We start from the raw sequence: 25,258 nt of genomic DNA, 5'->3' as shown, positions 1-25,258 counted from the left end.
CAACACAGTCAAAACTATTTCATTTATTAATCCTATTAGCTCAACCAATTATTTGCACCACTTTATTTTACCAAAACTGGAGCAACATTTGATTAATTTTTGACCCCTGTACAAACTAAAACTGACCTTTGTTACCATTCTTGCTGTTTTTACCCCACAACTGCATAACATTCAGACAAGATTGTCCAAACTATACCTTTTTGGAATCTTTCTGATCAGACAAATAATGTGGTGTAGCTTTCAATATGATTGAGCATTTTTAAATTTTGACCCCTGTGTAATTCCTCACTTGACCCCTACCTGGCCACCTACTGAAAATTCAAGTGGCCAATCTGTTTTTTCAAGAGTAATGTCTAAGGAACTATGTGCGCCGAATTTGGTGCTTGTATCACCATTTGAAGGATTGTTTCAGTGATCTGCTGCACTAAACGTGGAAATTAAAGCAGTATCACAGTTGTGAATATTCACTTTGACATACACAATATTTGTTTTAAAAAAGTGCACATGGTCATCACCTCCTTTAGGAGTGACGTGAGGATTCTTTTTATACACTAAACGTTCAAACGTATATGACACATTATAAGCTTGGCTCAGAGATCCAAAATCACACACACACACACACACACACACATAAAGTATGTTCAGAGATCACAGGCAGAACTACTACGCGTCTTAATACTGCATGTTCACTAAGTGCACGCTGCAACAAAATATCAAATAATTCCTAAGAGGACATCGGCTAATAATCGGGATATGATGGAAACGTGAATGTTGGATGATAAACTGTCACTTTTGCAGTTAACAATATGCAGGTCTTATTTTCATCACAGGTGCATAATCCTAGAATACACGTAGTACGGTATCAACACGTACTCTACTTTGAATGCAGTCGTCTTTAGCAGCAAGAAAAAAAGGTCTGATGCGAATGAAAATCTGTGAAGGATGAAAATATCTCCAGTTCCACAAACACAACAGTGATTAATACAAAGCCAGATCTTCACATACAGGATCACTTTAACATAGTACAACTGTGCACACGTTTGTGTACAGGTTAACCATAGTGCCCTTTTCCTAAGGGCCCTGTCCCACTGGCGTTTAGGAGGATTTGCATATGGATTGCGCACAAAATTGGCCCATATTCGCCAAACATCCGCAATATCCGTGTAACATGCCTGTATGAGTCGGCCGTCATCCGAACACGTCCGTGATCATCTGCAGAGGCACGCATGTCCGCAGCCAGGATTTTTGAGCTGTTCAAAAATCTGGATGCGGATGACATCCGCCTTACATACTCCATATATACTCAATTCATACACAATACATACTCACTCTATGCGCTGTATATCTGCCATTAACCACTGATATCCGCAACTGACGGGGATTTGCGGCTTGGCAGCGGACCGGGAGAGTGTGTAAAACAGATATATTGCGTGCCCATCATGTCCACATCACAAACTAAAATAAGTTGTAGCGAATGCATACAAATTGGCCACGAATAAAGTGTTTTTATTACATCTGCTTTGCAACTGATTTGCGGACAATCTGTGAATGCATAACAAACACGTCACGTAAACCCAAAGTACTATATGTGACAGAAAGCGACATACCTGCCAGTCAGTGCTGGTCTGGCTGTGTAGATCCACAAAAACGTAATAGCTGCTGCAATCCAGGACTTTAACACCAACAAAAGGAAGAGTTGCTGTTTAGCCACAACTCACGCTGAAGTCTGTTTTCTTTGACACTCTCAAAAAAATAAAACAAAACCACCATCTCACACCCTGAGCAGCTTCCCCCCTCCCGCTCCCCACACTCATGAACAGTTAACCTTCGCATGACAAAATGAACATTAACTCTGTGATCAACTTGTCCAAGTCCAGCAAATGCTCCAGAGGCTGTATTGTTGGTGTGAATAGTGATGCCAACAGCCTGAGTGCACTTCTTTTATGACCGCAATGCAGATGCCGTGCACGCGCAACGCGTGCGCGATGCATTCATAATACACCCGTAATACTGCCGTGATAATCTCAATGTGTCAGATCAGTTTCCTCACTACATGCGTTATGTAACAGTGATTGTTCATCATATATTCGCTAAACATTATTAATACGAGGGCTGTCCGTAAAGTATAGGTCCTTTTTATTTTTTTCAAAAACTATATGGATTTCATTCATATGTTTTTACGTCAGACATGCTTGAACCCTCGTGCGCATGCGTGAGTTTTTCCACGCCTGTCGGTGACGTCATTCGCCTGTGAGCACTCCTTGTGGGAGGAGTCGTCCAGCCCCTCGTCAGAATTCCTTTGTCTGAGAAGTTGCTGAGAGACTGGCGCTTTGTTTGTTTGATTTTCAGTGAAAACCAGCTTAATTTTTCGAACCATGTCCACTTCGATGTGTCTCACAGGTTTAGAAAAAATTTTGATCAAACAAAGCGCCAGTCTCTCAGCAACTTCTCAGACAAAGGAATTCCGACGAGGGGCTGGACGACTCCTCCCACAAGGAGTGCTCACAGGCGAATGACGTCACCGACAGGCGTGGAAAAACTCACGCATGCGCACGAGGGTTCAAGCATGTCTGACGTAAAAACATATGAATGAAATCCATATAGTTTTTGAAAAAAATAAAAAGGACCTATACTTTACGGACAGCCCTCGTATATCCATAATTCATACTGGGACATTTGTCATTTTTGGCCATTTTTGTTGCGGACGACAACGAACACCCGCAATTTGTATACTCAATTCATGTGCAATTGATCCTCTCCCCAGTAGGACAGGGCCCTAACAAGAGACCATATGTATTTCGACAATGACAAGACTTTTGTAATTTTATCTCGGTACACCATCACAGTGGAGATGACATGATACAATCAAGATGTGGTTGTAGTGTCGGCTCATTCATTTATGTTCTGCCACTCAACAGGGTCTGAGTCAAGGTGGGAGTACTTGTAGTGTTGTAGACCTTCAGCCTTAATTCAATGGGTTTAACAGAAATATCTATTACTCTGTACAATTATGTTACATTTTTTAAAGCCTGTGGATAGACTTTTTTTTTTTTCTCTTGACAAAATCCAGTCTCAGGTCTCCCATGTGCCTTCTGGCACACAACAGCTCAAGTTCTGAACAAAATTTTTCTGTTCCACTCTACCACGAAGCTGCATAGCTGATGATGCAACACACTGTGCAACATTACACTGTGCACAGTTTCTGTCATCACAGCCACAGAAGCCTATAACGCCTTCAGAATTGTCGTGGGTGTTTTGGTGGCTTCCCTCACTTGCCTCCTTCTTGCCTACTCCAGGTAGATTTGCAGCAGTGTACCATACTGTTTGTACAAGTATTACTTTAATAATTGATGTAAATAAAGTCCAAGTCATATTCAGTGACTTGGAAAATGTTCATGTGTCCATCCTGATTTATCTAAAGATAACTGGCTGCTGTAAAAGTGATGATGTATGAACAATAATACTTCCATTTAGTTTCCCCTATTACTTGTGAGCCCTGAAAACAGAAGGGCTGTGTAAAAAAACTGTTGGTAATTCCTAAATGTTTAATCTGATATTTTTATTAAACTCCTTGAATTAAAGCTAAAAGTCAACACAAGTACATCTTTTTGTTTCATTTCAACTCCACTGTGATGATGTAAAGAGGCAAAATCACAATTGTGTCACACCAAATACTTACGGATCCACCTATCAGTCAAAAGCAATAGTTTAAAATAAAAATCGTGTTCTTCACTTGTCTCCTTTTTCCCAAACAAATAAAAATGAACACAATTAAAACAACATCCAATTATATTACAATTATTTATACATGACATAATATCCATGCTGACGTCATACTCATCAGGTCAATTACAGTTTGTTTTTCTGAATTGTCCACAGGTAAGAAGGAGGTACCTCAGGGATTTGGTTTAGGGCCACTGCTGATTTCACTATATGTTGTATTGCTTGGTGAGATCATATGTAAGTAAAGTATATGTAAGTATCATGTGCTAATCTTCCTTTTTTATGCTGATGATACTTTGCATGTCTACTTATGCAGGAAATGTATCTTCTATTCTAAATGTATCTTATAAAGCAAAGCTGAACATTTGTTTGGCTACAGCTAAAAACTAGATGTCACCTTTTTTAACATTTAAACTCTACAAAGACTGAAATGATGGCAACTGGTTCTGTAGAGACATTTGTATGATCACGTCATACTGTTTCTTGATGATGATACACTAATTCTTCACAGTGAAAGGGTTAAAATTGGGTGATATTTCATCCATTTGACTTTCCTATTAAAAAGTTGATGAAGACGAGCCTTTGTCAATTACATAATATTGCAATAATTCAAGTGATCCAGTGTTTGAGAGATATTCATTCATGCTTTTGTATCTTCCAGAATTGAGCATGTCATGTTTTAGAAGGCTTCAGCGAGCATCAGATGGGAGTGATGTTGATCGGTGCCCATCTGACAAACTCCAAACTACATGCTATATAATAAATATGCTTCTTCTATGCAAGTTGTCTGACTGAACTAGAAAATATGATCGTATTATTCCAATCTTAGCTTTCCTGCACTGACTCCTTGTCAATGCAAAGGCTGATTTCAAGGTTTGAGGTTCTAAAATCAGGAATGCTTGGACAACCCTTAGCATATGGAACTTCTTGACCCTTATGTGCCGTCAAATGGTCTACAACTTCAGGGTGCAGGCTTGCTGTGTGTTCTTCAATTTCAATTTATTTTCATTTATACAGTCCCAAATCACAACAGAGTTGCCTCAAGGCGCTTCATACAAGTAAGGTCTTCTTAAAGCCATAAGGAGGTCATTAGGCTGTAGAACGTTTGCTTACCACGCTCCTGTCATGCTCATTAAAGAGGCTACCTGCTGATATTATACAGTCTGATAGTCTTGCATTTCTGATTGGTAAATAATTTTATTCTCTTTTTATGTTAAACAGATCTTCTTTTGTTAAGACTTATGTTAAATTCCCAAAGTTTGAATTTGCAACCTGTTTCATTTTTTTTTTTTTTTCTATTTACACTATTTATGTGTTTAGTGATTTAATCTTTTACAGATCTTGACTGATTTGTATTTGGATGTTGTTAAGCACTCTGAATGTGCTTCTTAAAAGCACTATACAAATAAAATGTATTATAATGATTAACTTGCTATCTTGCTGATATATCTCATACAACCCCAATTCCAATGAAGTTGGGATGTTGTATAAAATGTAAATAAAAACAGAATACAATGATTTGCAAATCCTGTTCAACCTATATTCAACTGAATACACCACAAAGACAAGATATTTAATGTTAAAACTGATAAACTTTATTGTTTTGTGTAAATATTTGCGCATTTTGAAATAGATGCCTGCAACATGTTTTAAAAAAGCTGGGACAGTGGTATGTTTGCCACTGTGTTACATCACCTTTCCTTCTAACACCCTGACATTGGGGTAAATGTGAGGCATTATTGTAAAGCGCTTTGAGCGTCTGATGCAGATGGAAAAGTGCGATATAAATGCAGTCCATTCTAACAACACTCAATAAGCATTTGGGAACTCAGGACAGTAAATGTTGAAGCTGCATAGGTGGAATTCTTTCCCATTCTTGCTTGATGTACGACGTCAGTTGTTCAACAGTCCGGGATCTCCTTTGTCGTATTTTGTGCTTCATAATCCACCACACATTTCAATGGGTTACAGGTCTGGACTGCAGGCAGGCTAGTCTAGTACCTGCACTCTTTTACTACGAAGCCAGGCTGTTGTAACTCATGCAGAATGTGGCTTGGCATTGTCTTGCTGAAATAAGCAGGGACGTCCCTGAAAAAGACGTTGCTTAGATGGCAGCATGTGTTGCTCCAACACCTGGATGTACCTTTCAGCATTGATGGTGCCATCACAGATGTGTAAGTAACCCATGCCATGGGCACTCACACACCCTATACCATCACAGATGCTGGCTTTTGAACTTTGCACTAGCAACAATCTGGACGGTCTTTTTCCTCTTTTGTCCAGAGGACATGACGCCCATGAATTCCACAAACAATTTGAAATGTGGACTCATCAGACCACAGCACACCTTTCCACTTTGCATCTGTCCATTTCAAATGAACTCGGGCCCAGAGAAGGCGGCGGTGTTTCTGGATGTTGTTGATGTATGGCTTTCACTTTGCATGGTAGAGTTTTAACTTGCACTTGTAGATGTAGTGACGAACTGTGTTAACTGACAATGATTTTCTGAAGTGTTCCAGAGCCCACGTGGTAAGATCCTTTACACAATGATGTCGGTTTTTAATGCAGTGCCGCCTGAGGGATCGAAGGTCACGGGAATTCAATGTTGGTTTTCGGCCTTGCCGCTTAACGCATAGAAAGTTCTCCAGATTCTCTGGATTTTCTGATTATATTATGGACTGTAGATGATGGAATCCCTAAATTCCTTGCAACTGAACATTGAGAAACATTGTTGTTAAACTGTTGGGCTATTTTTTCATGAAGTTGTTCACAAAGTGGTGATCCTCGCCCCATCTTTGCTTGTGAACGGCTGAGCCTTTCGGGGATGCTCCTTTTATCGATCTCTGCTCCCCTCCACAGCATGTCTTTTTCCTGGTTCTCTCCCTCAGCCCCAACCAGTCCCAGCAGAAGACTGCCCCTCCCTGAGCCTGGTTCTGCTGGAGGTTTCTTCCTGTTAAAAGGGAGTTTTTCCTTCCCACTGTAGCCAAGTGCTTGCTCACAGGGGGTCGTTTTGACCGTTGGGGTTTTACATAATTATTGTATGGCCTTGCCTTACAATATAAAGCGCCTTGGGGCAACTGTTTGTTGTGATTTGGCGCTATATAAAAAAATTGATTGATTGATTGATACCCAATCATGACACTCACTTGTTGCAAATTAACCTGTTCACCTGTGGAATGCTCCAAACAGCTGTTCTTTGAGCATTCATCAACTTTCCCAGTCTTTTGTTGCCACTGTCCCAGCTTTTTTGAAATGTGTTGCAGGCATCCATTTCAAAATGAGCAAATATTTGCACAAAAACAATAAAGTTTATCAGTTTGAACATTAAATATCTTGCCTTTGTGGTGTATTCAGTTGAATATAGGTTGAAGAGGATTTGCAAATCATTGTATTCTGTTTTTATTTACATTTCACACAATGTCCCAACTTCATTGGAACTGGGGTTGTATAAACAAAAAAGAAACGCTTGAAGTTAGTGTAAGAGAAAAGGCCACATTGTTTCCTTAGCAAAATATTTAATTTTGTTGTCTTTAATACCTTGTTGGATCAAGCTAACAATTAGTTAAATCTGAACAGCCACAGTCGTGGTTAATCAGCTTCAGTCATGCCTAATTTGGCTAACATTAGCAAGCTAACATACTATGGAGTTGTCATATGGTAAGTCGTTTTAACATTTCTTATTTAAATTTGACTGTCTGGGATTGCCATTACACACATCGTCATTTTGAGTAGTCGTGGTTTCATTGTGATTAGTATATATTATAACTGAAAATATGTATCACGCAAGTCTGTCTAGTCCAAACGATAGTTACAGATCTGTAAGTTTTGAGGAGTCAAAACTGAATTTCAGATATCAGGAGTGATGTCACTCAAAATGACACTCGACTCGTTACAGATATCAGTTATTCAGTTTTGACTATCCCAAATAATAGTTGCAGATATCTCAAACGTCATTATGACTAGTGTGTGACGTTGCTCATGAAAGGCTTCCTGAACCTTTCGGGCAATACAGTGTCCTTGACCAATCAGATTTCAACATTAAATGACATAAATCCTCGGTACAGACTGGTGACACTTAGTCACACCAATACATAGGACCCTAGACGTCGGAGCTGTATAAAGTCTGAAAAACCTGTACAAATAGACGTTAGGAAGAAAAAAGTTTTACTTTAAAGCTGTTTAAAGGATTAAACTTCCTATAGAAAGACAGGGTGTTGTTAATAAATGTACAATTGCTTGTTCTTCTGCACTATATGGGTACATCAAAATGTTAAAAACACATAGCAAGAAGCAATTGTGTCTGATATTTACTTGCACACTGTGTGTTTCAAGGGTTCTACAGTACCATTCAAAGCAGTGGATTGGAGGCTGATGGGAATTTAGACACAAGGGAGAGTTGTATTAGCGAAATATTCATTATGGCACAGGAGATAAAAGGTAACACCAAAGTGATATAGATTTATTTTACCCTGTGCAACCCGTGGATCTACATCATGGCAATCCAACCATTATCGAAATATTTGACCCTGTACCAATATGCTTGACTGACAGATCAAAAAAAGTTTTCAGTGCCACTGTCATGGCATTGTTAAAAATTAATCTGCTGGATTAGATCACAAGTAAAATAACACGTGTCATTTGATATCATTCAGAGAAGCAATTATTTGTGACTGCCAAGTGATTAGGACAGTACCAGGTAATATGTTTTTATAGGATATGGCACAAAACATCTCAATGTGCAATTCAAGCTTTGGGCACTTTATTGTTTGAGGTAGAAAAATAATCTAAATATACTTTATACACATTCTTATGTCATGTGGCCCTTCCTAACCAAATGTGAGCTGCTTGGGTCAAACTGGTGCCATAAAAATGTCCCACTGAACTTTGGTACCTTCAGTCACCTGATAATGCGCTGAGGGTAAACAGTGTCCAGTAGAGGGCAGTGTTGGCCATTGCACAGGACACTGGTCCGCGCTTGCTCCCAGTAACTCAGTCAGGTTGTTGGCACCAGTGCCAGCACCAGTGCTGATCTGCATAAAAACAAATCAAACTAATCTTTGACATCCTTGATGACCGACAGCTGAGACACCGTTTTCTTCACCCGTAGAGCGGTGAGTCGAGCAGGGGCGTTGGCGTACCAACACTCTCTCATCAGTTTGCCCATCACACGTAGAACCTAGAAAGTATTGTTGCTGTAAATTGGGTTTAGATACTCAGAAAAACTAAGTTTGTGATTTTGATCATTCTTGCATTTTCACGATACATTATCCAACAAACAACGGGCCTCACGCAAGAACGCTTTCCTCAACTTTGCTTAAATTTCTCACATAATTTTTAGTACGATGGGCTTGTATGAATGTTCATGTAATCGGAGAATAGCGTAAATTATATGTGTGAACTGTGGCTCTATGTAAATCAGCACACGATCACGAAAAGGGTGATTTACCAGAAATAAGCAAAAATACCAAATAAGGCTACGCATCTTTGCCCATACATGGCAGAGGAGTTCAATCACAATCCTGATTATGGTAGAGGATTTGTTTTTTGTTTGTTTCATTTCTAAAGAGGAATGTTACGTTCTGCTCACAGATCAACACTGAAGAAAGACTGTCACTGTTAACAGCATAAAAAGTGGAATTAATGGGGTCCCCTTCGTGGAGAAGATTGAAAGTAAATGTGTCATTGTGTGACTAATAACAGAATATCTTTATTAATATTAAATGTTTGCTATTAGACTGTGTGAATCTGTGTCTAAAAAAAGCCTCAAAATATGAGAAAGTTCTCCTAAATCACTCGTATGCACATTTCCACATCTGTTACTACGAGTGGCTCTTGAATGAAGCCCGGTGTGCACACACTCTTCTCAACTCATTTAAGTGATGATTATGCAACACTAAATAACAGACGTTCCAGTTGTACCTCACAGCTCTGCCACTGGTTCGGTATGTTGGGCCTCAGTTTCTGTTCACACACCACCTTCCTCATGTCTTCGATGGATGGATCAGAAGGCACCAGGTCATAAAAAGGCAGTTGAAAATCCTCATGAAATCCTGTCAAAACAAACATTTTTTAAAGCCCTGGTTTTGCCCTGCTGTCTGTTCGGTGTGTTCAATTAATTGAAGGATTACTTAAAAATTAATCAACGCATATTCCCAAAAACTCATGAAAGGCTTGGGCCGAGTCTAGCTGAGAAAGTTTCAGAAAAAAAAAAATACAGATTAAATAAGTAGAGATGCAGAATTTAAATACAGTAATAAAAATAAAAAATAGCATTGCAAAATTGGGCATTTTTAGTTGTTTGTGTCCATTTTAAATATGCATATATATGAATAAGAACATGTCCACTGGTATTGTACTAGTGCTGGACTCTACCTAGATGGAGATCAACTAAGACTAAGTACTACTAGTTGACTCAGCTCAGTTACTGAAGTTCCACATAATAATAATAATAATAATAATAATATGGCCTTTATTGTCATTCTACATACACATACAATGAAATTTGACCTCTGCATTTACCCCATCCTAATTACAGTTAGACACAAACTGACCACTAGCAGCAGTGGGCAGCCACAGTCCGGCACCCAGGGATCAACTCCAGATGTAGTGACACTGCCTTGGTCAGGGGCAGAGAAAGGAGCAGACCCTAAATAAGTATATTTTTGATCGTGGGGAGAACAGGCAAACTCCACAATCCGCAATCCCACAACCTTTTTGCTGTGAGGCATCAGTGCAAACCAATAAGCCACTACGCCACCGATCATGTTAAAGTTCTTTAAATGTCTTTAAAATGCTGCTCTTCAGACATTTGTTCTAAATCAGGCATGATGAACAGATGACATTAAAGGAGCAGATGAAAGAACACATAAAAGCTTTTTTTGATCTTACGATATCAAAAAATATTCTTCAATATTTTTTTAATACTCCAATGAAATTAAAATTGTGTTTCTACAGTTTGTATTTGTCTGAAATGTATTACCAATGTCTCTAGTTTTTTCAAGGTTGTATGAAATTTGTACATATTTTTTAAAAGTTTCCCACAGATTTAAGATATACACCAACATGGTTATCATGATATTTCGATGTTGGGATGCATCTGTTAGCTGGTGTTCGTGCTGTTTGACGCAGGCTGTGAATGGGCGTTAGTGAATGTGGGCGGGGCCCTTTTCACACAGCCTTTGAGGCTGATCACCTGACAGCTGATCTAAGCGTGACTGGCTTCACCTAAGCCAGTGTTACCTTTATCTGCCTGGAGAGTTTCGCTGTTTTTAATCTCATGTTGCAACCGGATTTCTCTCTTATACACCTTTCTACAGGGAAGTGAAAGTGTGCATGAGCCTTTAATTTTATAATAAAATCCCAAACATTGGGACTAATACCCAAAACAGTTGTCAGAACGGCTGCAGGTCTACTGTTAATCAGCTTTAAGATGCAAAATAAGAATTTTTTTAAACAAAAGTTAGAAAGATTACAAAAGCCTTAAATTTGCATTTGAGGGGCTAATCACAAAAGTAATGAAACCGAATTGTCCATTAAATGTTTCAATGACTAAACAAGTGAATATGCGGTTGTGTGTGTCTGGTTAAAGGTACGTACCCCTGAAGGAGCATCTTCGAGCCAATTCCCAGAACACCAGGCCTAACGAGTAGATATCTGCCCGCTTGAATGACTCAAAGTTGTTCATATTGATCGTTTCGTCCAGGATCTCTGGGGCCATGTACCTGCAGAGGACAAAATCATTAATGCCTAATGAAAGAAACAAACAACAAAAAAATTAAAAAACAGTGTTTACTTCACTGATGGTTTCCTTCCTCACTCTGTGCATGAATGTGTTGTTTATCCTCGGCCTCTACATCCCATTTCACATCAAAAATACAAAACAGCTGCAGAACAGAGCGTGCCAGCTGATGGCAACAATTCAATCTCTGAATGTCTCTCTCTCTCTCTCTGAGAGAGAGGTGATTCAGATCCAGATTGGTGGCTGTCAGGAATCTCTCACTGCTGTTGTAAAATAAAAAAATAAAAAAATAAAGAAATCACATGTACATAAGTATTCACACCTTTTGCTCAATACTTTATTAATGTATCTATTACAGCCTCAGGTCTTCTTGAATATGATGTCACAAGCTTGGTGCACCTATCTTTGGGCAGTTTTGTCCGTTCCTCTTTGCAGCACCTCTCAAGCTCCATCAGGTTGGACATGGGGCGTCGGTGCACAGCCATTTTCAGATCTCTCCAGAGATGTTCAATCGGATTCAGGTCTGGGCTCTGGCTGGGCCACTCAAGGACATTCACAGAGTTGTCCTGAAGCCACTCCTTTGATATCTTGGCTGTGTGCTTAGGGTCACTGTGCTGCTGAAAGATAACCCACCACCCCAGTCTGAGGTCAAGAGCGCTCTGGATCAGGTTTTCATCCAGGATGTCTCTGAACATTGCTGCATTCATCTTTCCCTCAATCCTGACTAGTCTCCCAGTTTCCACCGCTGATAAACACAGCATGATGCTACTACCACCATGCTTCATTGTAGGGATGGTGCCTGGTATCCTCCAAACATGAAGCCTGGCATTCACACCAAAAAGAGTTAAATCTTTGTCTCATCAGACCAGAGAATTTTGTTTCTCATGGTCTGAGAGTCCTCCATGTGCCTTTTGGCAAACTCCAGGTGGGCTACGATGTGCCTTTTACTAAGGAGTGGCTTCGGTCTGGCCACTCTACCATACAGGCCTGATTGGTGGATTACTGCAGAGATGGTTGTCCTTCTGGAAGGTTCTCCTTTCTCCAAAGAGGAATGCTGGAGCTCTGACAGAGTGACCATCAGGTTCTTGGTCACCTCTCTGACTAAGGCCCTTCTCTCCCAATTGCTCAGTTTAGACGGGCAGCCAGCTCTATGAAGAGTCCTGGTGGATCCGAACTTCTTCCATTTATGAATGATATGGCTACTGTGCTCACTGGGACCTTCAAAGCTGTAGAAATGTTTCTGTACTCTTCTCCAGATTTGTGACTCGAGACAATCCTGTCTCTGAGGTCTATATACAATCCCTTTGATTTCATGTTTGTCTTGTGCTCCCACATGCACTATCAAAAGTAAAAAAAACTCTTGATGTTGTTATTATGGGGTGTTGGGTGTTGTGAGTAGAAAAAATTTATTTACTCAATTGTGGAATAAGGCTGTAACACAATAAAATGTGGAAAAAGTGAAGCGATGTGAATACTTTCCGGATGCACCGTATGTAGACAGGTGTGTGACTTTCCAAATCATGTCCAATCAACTGAATTTACCCCAGGTGGACTCCAATTAAGCTGTAGAAACATCTCAAGGATGAGCTTCATGGCAAAGGCTGTGAATATTTATGTACATGTGAGTTCTTAGTTTTTTCACATTAGCATTATAGGGTATTGTGTGTAGTATTCTGAGGAAAAATATAATTTCGTCCTTTTTGGAATAAGGCTGTAACATAAAAAAAGGTAGAAAAAGTGAAGCACTGTGAATACTTTCTGGATGCACTGTAATCACCTAACCGTAATTGCCATCCAGTGCTAACCAAACTCTAACCCTAACGTAACTTAACCCCCAACTCTAATTCTTAATATTTTTTTTTACTTTTAATACATTTGCAAAAATCTAAAAAACAAAACAAAACAAAACCTTTTTCACATTGTTATTATGGGGTATTGTGCATAGAATTTTGAGGAAAAAATTTATTTAATCCATTTTGGAATAAGACTGTAACATAAAAATGTGGTAAAAGTGAAGCGCTGTGAATACTTTCCAGATACACTGTATGTGCACTCCGATCTTAGCCATATGTTGCTTCGGCTTCTGTGTGGATTTGTATTGTTTGTGTGCTGCACTGTGATGTCAACTTACCTTTTTGTTCCAACTCTGTGGTTGGACGGTATGTCTATAAAGTTAGTGCTGGAGTCATGTTTCACTGCCAAACCCAGATCTGCAATGACCGCCATGCCATTCTTCTTCACTAGCACATTTTTTGACTTTATATCCCTGTGAGCAATCGCAGGCTTCCCTAGAATGGAGAAAATACAAAATCATGTTCAAAAATTTAAAAGAATAAATAAAAGTACAGCAGAATATAAATAATGGAATCTGGTAAAGCAGTAGCGTTAAAAACTAACACCATAGCTGAGTATGATGGACCATGAATATCCTCACTGATAACAGATTTCACACCAGACTTCAAAGAGATTTGTTTTTTTGTTGTTTTTTTGTTGTTGTTTTTTTTTTGGGGGGGGGGGGGGTGTTAAAAAACAAACAAAAAAAAACTAACAATAATTGGAAACGCCACTGTTACCTCCACCAACCAAAGGAAAGGATGGCTACTAGACATCTACATAACATTTCTCCCTGCCCACTTATTCCAACTAAGGGTCACAGGAGCCTTTCCCAGCAGTCATTGGGTGAGATGCACGGTACACCTTGGTCAAGACGCCAGTCTATCACAGGGCCTTAAACAGACAAACAAACCTACAGTTAATTTGAAGTTTCCAATTCACCGAACCTGCATGTCTTTGGAAGTGGGAAGGAACCTGCACAAACGTCACAGAGAAAGGACCAGGAGGGAAGCGACGCCAAGACCATCTGGCTGTAAGGCAACAATGCTAACCACTGAGCCACTGACGGTGACTGCAAGCGTGTGGTTTGTAGATTTTTGTAACAATTTAATGTATAAAAATTCAAGAATTTTTTTTAAAAAGTGGACACCAGGACTCTGATCACATTTGTGATCTCACACTACACAAAGATTTTTAACACTGACTGCGTTGATTCACGCAATTGCCCAAAGGCACTAATAAATTACTATACAGACGTCTCTGACTTCTCTTGACTTCACAAGTAGACGTATTTCGGTGCAGATCCAGATCAAGTGGTAAATCCTGCCTTGGCTCACTGATCTGAACTTAGATCCTGACTGGTGACTGCTCATTGCTTTGACTTTATAATCAGGATAAAAAAAAATCCAGATCAACAGCAGGATCAGCATCAACAGTCAGCAACTAGGATCAAATTTCAGGTCAAAGATCAGCAATCTGCATTTAATTTCACTGATTAGTGTCAAACATCAGTAACATGATCAAAGACAAGTAGACTGGATCACAGATCAGTATCAAAGACAGTCACATACAACTCCTGGCAATAATTATGGAATCACCGGCCTCGGAGGATGTTCATTCAGTTGTTTAATTTTGTAGAAAAAAAGCAGATCACAGACATGACACAAAACTAAAGTCATTTCAAATGGCAACGTTCTGGCTTTAGGAAACACTATAAGAAATCAGGAAAAATAATTGTGGCAGTCAGTAACGGTTACTTTTTAGACCAAGCAGAGGGAAAAAAATATGGAATCACTCAATTCTGAGGAATAAATTATGGAATCACCCTGTAAATTTTCATCCCCAAAACTAACACCTGCATCAAATCAGATCTGCTCGTTAGTCTGCATCTAAAAAGGAGTGATCACACCTTGGAGAGCTGTTGCACCAAGTGGACTGACATGAATCATGGCTCCAACACGAGAAATGTCAATTGAAACAAAGGAGAGGATTATCAAACTCTTAAAAGAGGGTAAATCATCACGCAATGTTGCAAAAGATGTTGGTTGTTCACAGTCGGCTGTGTCTAAACTCTGGACCAAATACAAACAACATGGGAAGGTTGTTAAAGGCAAAGCGTCAAGACAGAAAACTTAAAGCAATATGTCTCAAAAATCGAAAATGCACAACAAAACAAATGAGGAACGAATGGGAGGAAACTGGAGTCAACGTCTGTGACCGAACTGTAAGAAACCGCCTAAAGGAAATGGGATTTACATACAGAAAAGCAAAACGAAAGCCATCATTAACACCTAAACAGAAAAAAAACAAGGTTACAATGAGCTAAGGAAAAGCAATCGTGGACTGTGGATGACTGGATGAAAGTCATATTCAGTGATGAATCTCGAATCTGCATTGGGCAAGGTGATGATGCTGGAACTTTTGTTAGGTGCCATTCCAATGAGATTTATAAAGATGACTGCCTGAAGAAAACATGTAAATTTCCACAGTCATTGATGATATGGGGCTGCATGTCAGGTAAAGGCACTGGGGAGATGGCTGTCATTACATCATCAATAAATGCACAAGTCTATGTTGATATTTTGGACACTTTTCTTATCCCATCAATTGAAAGGATGTTTGGGGATGATGAAATCATTTTTCAAGATGATAATGCATCTTGCCATAGAGCAAAAACTGTGAAAACATTCCTTGCAAAAAGACACATAGGGTCAATGTCATGACCTGCAAATAGTCTGGATCTTAATCCAATTGAAAATCTTTGGTGGAAGTTGAAGAAAATGGTCCATGACAAGGCTCCAACCTGCAAAGCTGATCTGGCAACAGCAATCAGAGAAAGTTGGAGCCAGACTGATGAAGAGTACTGTTTGTCACTCAAGTCCATGCCTCAGAGACTGCAAGCTGTTATAAAAGCCAGAGGTGGTGCAACAAAATACTAGTGATGTGTTGGAGCGTTCTTTTGTTTTCCATGATTCCATAATTTTTTCCTCAGAATTGAGTGATTCCATATTTTTTTCCCTCTGCTTGGTCTAAAAAAGTAACCATTACTGACTGCCACAATTTTTTTTTCTGATTTCTTATAGTGTTTCTTAAAGCCAGAAAGTTGCCATTTGAAATGACTTTAGTTTTGTGTCATGTCTGTGATCTGCTTTTTCTCAACAAAATTAAACAACTGAATGAACATCCTCCGAGGCCGGTGAATCCATAATTTTTGCCAGGGGTTGTACAAATATCAGCATGATGTCATGCAAAGCGCTCAATTGCACTAGGGGCAACTTGGGGATTTACCTCGCTCAAGGGGACCCTAGTGAGGTATCTGGTGAGACGTGAGGGGGAAGGGGAACCAAACCAGTGATCATCTAATCACAATCCTGCTGTTCTAATTGCTATACCACCACCTCCCAATGACAAGTGATCAAGATTAAAGATCAAAGGATGTTAGAAGAGAGATCAAATGAATAACCTTTCACAATTAGTGAAAGGCATCAGAGGGCTGATGCATACCCATTACGCTCTACACACCACGATATAAATATGCAAGTGAACATATACAGTAGTGTTCAGAATAATAGTAGTGCCTTGTGGCTAAAAAGATTAATCCAGGTTTTGAGTATATTTCTTATTGTTACATGGGAAACAAGGTACCAGTAGATTCAGTAGATTCTCACAAATCCAACAAGACCAAGCATTCATGATGTGCACACTCTTAAGGCTATGAAATTGGGCTATTAGTAAAAAAAGTAGAAAAGGGGGTGTTCACAATAATAGTAGTGTGGCATTCAGTCAGTGAGTTCGTCAATTTTGTGGAACAAACAGGTGTGAAACAGGGGTCCCCTATTTAAGGATGAAGCCAGCACCTGTTGGACATGCTTTTCTCTTTGAAAGCCTGAGGAAAATGGGACGTTCAAGACATTGTTCAGAAGAACAGCGTAGTTTGATTAAAAAGATGATTGGAGAGGGGAAAACTTATACAAGGTACACAGGTGCAAAAAATTATAGGCTGTTCATCTACAATGATCTCCAATGCTTTAAAATGGACAAAAAAAACCAGAGACGCGTGGAAGAAAACGGAAAACAACCATCAAAATGGATAGAAGAATAACCAGAATGGCAAAGGCTCACCCATTGATCAGCTCCAGGATGATCAAAGACTGGAGTTACCTGTAAGTGCTGTGACAGTTAGAAGACGCCTGTGTGAAGCTAATTTATTTGCAAGAATCCCCCTGCAAAGACCCTCTGTTAAATAAAAGACAAGAGGTTACAATTTGCCAAAGAACACATCAACTGGCCTAAAGCGAAATGGAGGAATATTTTGTGGACTGATGAGAGTAAAACTGTTCTTTTTGGGTCCAAGGGCCGCAGACAGTTTGTGAGACGACCCCCAAACTCTGAATTCAAGCCACAGTTCACAGTGAAGACAGTGAAGCATGGTGGTGCAAGCATCATGATATGGGCATGTTTCTCCTACTATGGTGTTGGGCCTATATATCGCATACCAGGTATCATGGATCAGTTTGGATATGTCAAAATACTTGAAGAGGTCATGCTGCCTTATGCTGAAGAGGACACGCCCTTGAAATGGGTGTTTCAACAAGACAATGACCCCAAGCACACTAGTAAAGGAGCAAAATCTTGGTTCCAAACCAACAAAATGAATGCCTCGCAGACGTGAAGAAATCATGAAAAACTGTGGTTATACAACTAAATACTAGTTTAATGATTCACAAGATTGCTAAAAAAGCAGTTTGAACATAATAGTTTTGAGTTTGTAGCGTCAACAGCAGATGCTACTATTATTGTGAACACCCCCTTTTGTACTTTTTTTTACTAATAGCCCAATTTCATAGCCTTAAGAGTGTGCATATCATGAATGCTTGGTCTTGTTGGATTTGTGAGAATCTACTAAATCTACTGGTACCTTATTTCCCATGTAACATTAAGTAATATACTCAAAACCTGGATTAATCTTTTTAGTCACATAGCACTACTATTATTCTGAACACTACTGTATGTCTGTAATGGCATTTTGGATTATATACACCTTCATCATATGACATCTGTGTGACTTCATTACAAAGTCATTCACACCAATCAATCACAAATAATTTGTTGATCAATATATACTTTAGATCATCCATCTCAGCTTCTTGGTTGTTGAGCTATACAAATAAATAAATTAATAAATAAGAACTATGTGTTTTCCTTCACCTTGACCAAACAGCTCCAAAATCAAATCACCTCTAGATAGCTAACCAAGAAATATTTCTACCACATTTAAAATAAATTGGTCCAGCAGTTGTTTTTGAGTTATCTTATCCACAGACACACATGCCAATGAAAGCAATACCCTGCTAGCACGCTTCATTGATGCACGTGGTAAAAAAAAAGAAAAAAAAAAAAAAGAAAATGTTAACAGAGACAACATAAAAACAAGACTGTTGGATTTTGGCAAAGGTATATACACTTGGAACGTCCTTATGTAGTTTCGCCTCATTGGTTTGCTTTGGTAAACATATAAAATTCTCCTAGAGCACCGCGCTCATACAGCGCAAACCTCCACCAACATTAGTTTCCAATTCAACAAAGTTTTACCTTGGAAAAAATTTTGAAGGTCAAAGTCCTGTTAGAAGTGGCTTTTCATAAGCTAAATTAGATGTGATTGAATTAGTTCTGAATTTGTTATTCAGATAATTTTCACAAAACATTGGTTATCTTTGCGATGCACAATTTGTCATTGCTTTTTGGCACTTGGCTTCTGACTGATAACTAGAAGATAGACAAACAGGAATAATTTTGGTGGTGTAGGTAAATCGATAACAGAAAAACGAGAGTAATTGAGGCACTTTTGATTGAGATAAAATGCAAAATGTACACCACATGGGCTTTTTAATATTAAATTCAAATGTCCCCAAAATCTACAATCTGGACCAGATCCATATCAAACTTTATCAGGTGATAGTGAGTACCAGTCTGCACCTCGCTTTCAAATATGAGAGTGATTGGGTCACGTTTGTTTAAGACGGAATTTAAAATATACATTAAATGGGGTTTCCAATGTTAAATTTAAATGGCCACAAAATCTGTAATCTGGATCAGATCCGGATCAAACTTTGTCAGTCGATAAAAGATACCATCCTACATAAAGCTCTCAAATATGAAAGTAATGTGATTCTTTTTGACAGAGTTATGACTTTTTGAAAATTTGTTCAATGTTAAAGATAGGGATTTTTCCAATTGTTCAAGATTTTTCCTGACTTTGACCTTTAACCCATGACCTTGAAAATTCAACCAGTTCTTACCTATCAGAATATGAATTTTGAGTAAAAAAAACAAAAATGTCATAACGATATATGAAAAATTGTGGGCTCCAGGCTGTTCACAGACAAACAATTACTACTCACCATTGACAGACGTTGGCATAATACCAGAGAGGCCTCAAGCTGTCAGTTCAGTTTATCTCGGCCTAGAACCAGTATACTTAAGAATACAGTCATACACAGAGGACGGTTTATTTAATCCTAATTTTATATTTTATATGGACTGTATATGTGATCTTTGTTACTGTATATTTTTGTGTTTTAACCTGACTGTTTGATTATTTTTCTTGTTTGTCTTTGAATGGAACCCAGGAAGAATAGCCTCCACTATGGTGATCCTATGCTGCTGTGACTCATGAGATTTGGTCCATGCTGGACACACGTGTGATAATCTTGTTATATTCCCTGATACTGAATTGTTGTCCTCAGATTCGGTCTTCATTCACTAATGCAGCCTTACCTTGCGTGCCAATGATTTCCATGTGAAGATGCGCCAGGCCACTGGCTACGGACAAAGCCAGAACGATCATGCCTTCCACGGACACGGTGTATCTGTTCAGGTAGTCAAACAGCGAGCCGTGCTCATGATACTCTGACACCAACCACAGCTGTGTCCAAGAGCCATTGTCTGCAAAAGGACAAGAAGATGTTTTTTCAGTGAGTGATCAGAATTTGTTACATAAGGAGGTCTTGATATGATCTGACACCTTTGTTGTCTGCAGCAATGAAGCCCAAGATGTTCTCATGTCTAAGCATGATAGTCTGATAGATTTCTGCCTCACGGAACCAGGACCTCTCATCCCTCGAGGAGAAGATCTTCACAGCCACATCTTCTCCTCGCCACTTTCCCCGCCACACCTCCCCAAATCGACCCTTCCCGATGGTCTCTTGCAGGACGATGGACCGAGCGATGGTTCGCTGAACCAGCAGTGGCAGCCCTGACACACAAGAGGCACACGTTTCTACCTACAGCTTGACGAGAAGTGGAGGATGTTTGGATTTTATTTCAGCAGGTCACAGTCACTCCTCATACCTGAACCAGAGCCTGATGTGCTCATGTCATAGATTAGATCTTTGAGACATTTGCCAGGTGACATGAGCAGCTGGTCATCCAGTGGTTCTTCTAGGTCCTGCTTGTGGGTTCTGCTGTAGGCGCAGCGGTGACCCAGTGCGGCAAACACACCCAGCAGGATTCCCACACAGAGGAGGCAGGAGGGCACCAGGATCACCGCGGACAGCTCCAGTCTGCTCCATCCGGATTCTTCTAAAGGCCTTTCTGATAACACACCCGTACACAATGAGCACGTTAATGCACAAACGCCCCAACACTGTTAGAACATCACCGCTCCCCAAAATGATTACTTCTGATGACAAGTGAGGCGTAGGAGCTGGAGTCTTTAAATGCCCCGTCTGCACTCTCACTCACCTCCCTGTGACTGCTGTGCCCCCTGGTTGATGCTGCTAATTATTACACATTATGTAACTCTACTGCAGAGAGTGCGGATGTCTCAAATGCATTCCACAGAGGGCCAAGAGGGTGCAGGTTTTCTTTCCAACCACCAACTCCACCAGGTGATTTCACTGATGAACATCACTTCGAGCAGACAGAATCAGTTAATCAGTGAAATCACCTGGTGGAGTTGGTGGTTGCAAAGAAAACCTGCATCCTCTTGGCCCTCTCAGGAATCAGCTTGAGACCTCTGTTCTACTGCATTATGCTTAATGACTGACTTTTTTAGATACACTTTTGCTGGTTGTTGAAAATACACATGTAACACAAAATTCAGCCAAGATAACAGCTACAGTCCATGTCATGTTCATATTTAAGCTTTTTTTTGTTTGTTTGTTTTTTGAGTTCCACTTTGGTTTTAGTGTGGCGCTGCAATGATTAATCAGTTATTAATCAACTATTTTGCTAATCACTTAATAGTTTTAAGTTTTTAAATGTTCAAATTCTACCATTTCTTTGTCTGTCGGCTGCTCCCGTTACAGATTGCCACAGCAGATCAATCATTCCCATCTCACCCTGTCCTCTGTATCTTCCTCTGTCACACCAACCACCTGCATGTCCTCCCTCAGCACATCCATAAACCTCCCAAAGAGGAGGTTTATGGATGTGCTGTGTCCTACTGTCTCATGGCTCCATCCTCAGCATCCTTCTCCCTATATAGCCTGGGTCCCTCCTCTGCACATGTCTAAACCATCTCAATCTTGCCTCTCTGACTTTGTCTTCAAACCATCCCGCCTGACCTGTCCCTCTGATATGTTCATTCCTAATCCTATCCATCATCGTCACTCATAAAGAAAATTGCAACATCTTTAGCTCTGCCTCCTGCCTTTTTGTTAGTGCCACTGTCTCCAAGCCGTACAATATAGCTGGTCTCACTACTGTCTTGTAAACTTTGCCCTTCACTCTTGCAGATATTCTTCTATCACAAATCCCTCCTGCCCCCTTTCTCCACCCACTCCACCCCGCCTGCACTCTCTTCTTTACCTTAGTTTGTAAGTTGCTAGTTACTCGAGGCCAACATATGGCCATCGGGTATTGCGAAGACCCAGCGTCTGTCTGTCTGTCTGTGTTCAGCATAAGTCCAGTTCTATTACTGCCACAGTTTTCAAATTCACAGGAAAACTTCTTGGGACACATATCTTGAACAAGTTCAAAGATGACTAACCTTGACATATTTTAAGAGCTATTTTAAGAGGTTAAAAAGTCACATTCTGTTTCAATCTGTTCTGTTTTGTTTTTGAGTGGCGGGGGATGACAGCCAATCAGAGTAGGGTTGCACCGTGATGTCAGTGGCTGGTCTCTTCAAAACCGCTTTGCTTTGTGTTTATTTGCAGGTCTCTCATATATTATCTAAAAGCTAGCAAGAAATAAACACTTCTAAAACTGAAAACGCCATTTTTGGAACCTAATAACACCTATGAACTTATTTTGCGGACATTAGCATGGTGGCGTTACAGGCCAGTAGCTAGCTGCAAAACTCTGTCTCATTTGTGTGTAAATACATCCATTGTCATATTTTATGTAAAAGCTAGCGAGAAATAAACACTTCTAAAACTGAAAACGCCATTTTTGGACGTTAGCATGGTGACGTCACAGGCCAGTAGCTAGCTGCAAAACGTTGTCTCGTCTGTGTGTAAATATATGCTCTTTGTCATATTTTATGTAAAAGCTAGCGAGAAATAAACATATCTAAAGCTGAAAATGCTCTTTCTGTAACCTGATAACACTTTTTGTGGTGTTAGCGTGCGCGCTAACTTCCACTAACTCAAAGCTAACTTCCTATGGAGTTACATTTGACTCAATACCAGCAAATGCACAGAGGGTGATCTACAAATACGAGGTCTATTAGAAAAGTATCCGACCTTATTATTTTTTTCAAAAACCATATGGATTTGAATCACGTGCGATTGCATCAGCCAAGCTTGAACCTTCGTGCGCATGCGTGAGTTTTTTCACGCCTGTCGGTTGCGTCATTCGCCTGTGAGCAGGCTTTGAGTGAGGAGTGGTCCACCCCTCTCGTCGATTTTTTCATTGTTTAGGAATGGCTCAGAGACTGCTGCTTTGCTTGATCAAAATTTTTTCAGAAACTGTGAGGGACATCAAAGTGGACACCAATCGAGAAATTCAGATGGTTTTTGGTGAAAATTTTATGGGCTTCAAAGAGATTACGGAGTGTTACTGTCGCTTTAAGGACGGCCCAGAGCGACTGGTGGTGCGCCGCGCTCTGAAGCCGCCATCGACAGGCTGAGCGACCATTTCATTTCTAAACGGATGGCTGTATGGATCCGTGACCATCATGTGCAATTTCTCTGGTTATCACAAGAGCTGGACATCAACCATTTTCCGGCAGATTTCACTTTTAACAAGAGATTTTGTCATGAAAAGCCGAGCGGAGGCTTTGCGCGTCACGATGGATTCGCTACTGGAACGAGACAAAACCACCTCCGTTTTGGTCTCACAGGATGGCTTTGAGATCGCGTTCAGACAGCTGTCGGTGGTTTTTCCATCGAGTGATTATCCGAGAAATTGTGGATGTGCCTGGACATGCCAGAACATGTCCTGTGAGGCTTCATCATGGCGTTGCTGTGTGCCATGCGGCACCACCACGACGCGCGGAATTCCTCCGCACGTCTGTCTCAATGTGCCGAAAAACTGCTGATGTCCACGTCTTTTCACAATTCCTGTGCTAGCCAGATGACATCCCGGATAAAACACAGCGTCCAGTTTGGAAATGAACGGCACATTCCACTTTTACAGGAGTTTTTGTCATGGAAAGAGGAGAGGAGGCTTCGTGCGTTGCGCCGATGCTGCATGGCGCAAAGCAACGCCGTGATGATGTCCCTCACAGTTTCTGAAAAAAGTTTGATCAAGCAAAGCGGCAGTCTCTGAGCCATTCCTAAACAATGAAAAAAACGACAAGAGGTGTGGACCACTCCTCACTCAAAGCCTGCTCACAGGCGAATGACGCAACCGACAGGCGTGAAAAAACTCACGCATGCGCACGAAGGTTCAAGCTTGTCTGATGCAATCACACGTGATTCAAATCCATATGGTTTTTGAAAAAAATAATAAGGTCGGATACTTTTCTAATAGATCCTCGTATTCCTTGATTTGCACAACTTCCGCTTTTGTCAAAAGCTCATGTACACACAAAGCCTCCTGTAGATGCTGTTAAAACATAAAAATTATTTTTGATTGACTGATTAACAGAGGGGCTTCACTGAACATGTACAAATTGTATGTAAGACAACTGCAAATTATAAAGAACACAAGGCTCATGTGTCCGAGGGTATTTCAGCATTGCATTATTTTTTTCAGTCTGCATTCATGTGTCTGCTTTTAATTGTGCTGTTTGCTAGCTTCAGTCTGGTGTAAAGTCCGCCGGTTATTAATTATTCACGACCAGCTTCACCTGGTACTGAAGTCTTTAATTTCAGAGCTTGTCTTTGGTGTTTTTCTTCCATTACAGCAATTGGAAAATTTAGGAACACTGAAAAATTGTCAGATGCAAACTTATCTGTGCAAGTTAAAGTGTTTTGACTTGAAGAGGCCAAGAAAATTCCTCTCTGCCAAGTACATGCCATTAGTTAAAGTCAAAAGTAAGCAGGTGGTACAAGGCCAACCTTTGTTTTTTGTTTTTTTTATTACTACCAATAAAACTGAGTTTTGCTGAAAAGCTTTTTTGAATTGTGCTGAAGATGCAGACAGCTGCAGCTTTCAAAAGAGAAATATTTCAGAAGTTCAGATAAAATATAATTAATTGAGAACAGAATTCAAGGTTTGCCCACATTGAGGCAGCACACTAAGGTTCCCTAATCAAACAACAAAAACCTCACATCTACTAAGTAAACTTTGTACTGTACTACTTCAATACTTCTTGAGAATACGAGGTCTGTGATAAAAGTAACGGACCTTATTATTTTTTTCAAAAACCATATGGATTTGAATCACATGTGATTACATCAGACATGCTTGAACCCTCGTGGGCATGCGTTTTTTCACGCCCGTCGGTTACGTCATTCGCCTGTGGGCAGTCTTTGAGTGAGGAGTCGCCCACCCTCTCGTCAATTTTTCATTGTTTAGGAATGGGTCAGAGACTGCTGCTTTGTTTGATAGAATTTTTTTCAAAAACTGTAA

General features: G+C 40.0%; 1 protein-coding gene across 1 annotated transcript in view; it reads right to left on the bottom strand.

Annotated features, from left to right (window-relative positions):
• Nucleotides 1–8,431: 8,431 nt before the first annotated feature.
• The window catches only part of LOC117524883 (activin receptor type-1C), a 67,890-nt gene continuing 51,063 nt past the window's right edge, over nt 8,432–25,258 (bottom strand). Inside the window, exons 3-9 of the mRNA XM_034186701.1 lie at nt 20,645–20,887; nt 20,319–20,549; nt 20,072–20,239; nt 13,593–13,749; nt 11,320–11,444; nt 9,643–9,773; nt 8,432–8,899 (exon numbers count right to left, since the gene is read on the bottom strand). Coding sequence (XP_034042592.1) covers nt 8,774–8,899; nt 9,643–9,773; nt 11,320–11,444; nt 13,593–13,749; nt 20,072–20,239; nt 20,319–20,549; nt 20,645–20,887 — 1,181 coding nt within the window. The 3' untranslated portion in view covers nt 8,432–8,773. The remainder of the gene's footprint in view (nt 8,900–9,642; nt 9,774–11,319; nt 11,445–13,592; nt 13,750–20,071; nt 20,240–20,318; nt 20,550–20,644; nt 20,888–25,258) is intronic.

Source organism: Thalassophryne amazonica, chromosome 14 (genome assembly GCF_902500255.1).
Source record: "Thalassophryne amazonica chromosome 14, fThaAma1.1, whole genome shotgun sequence".
Taxonomy (NCBI): Eukaryota; Metazoa; Chordata; class Actinopteri; order Batrachoidiformes; family Batrachoididae; genus Thalassophryne; species Thalassophryne amazonica.
The sequence above is the reverse complement of the archived record's forward strand: the minus strand, read 5'-3'. Positions and strand labels throughout refer to the sequence as shown.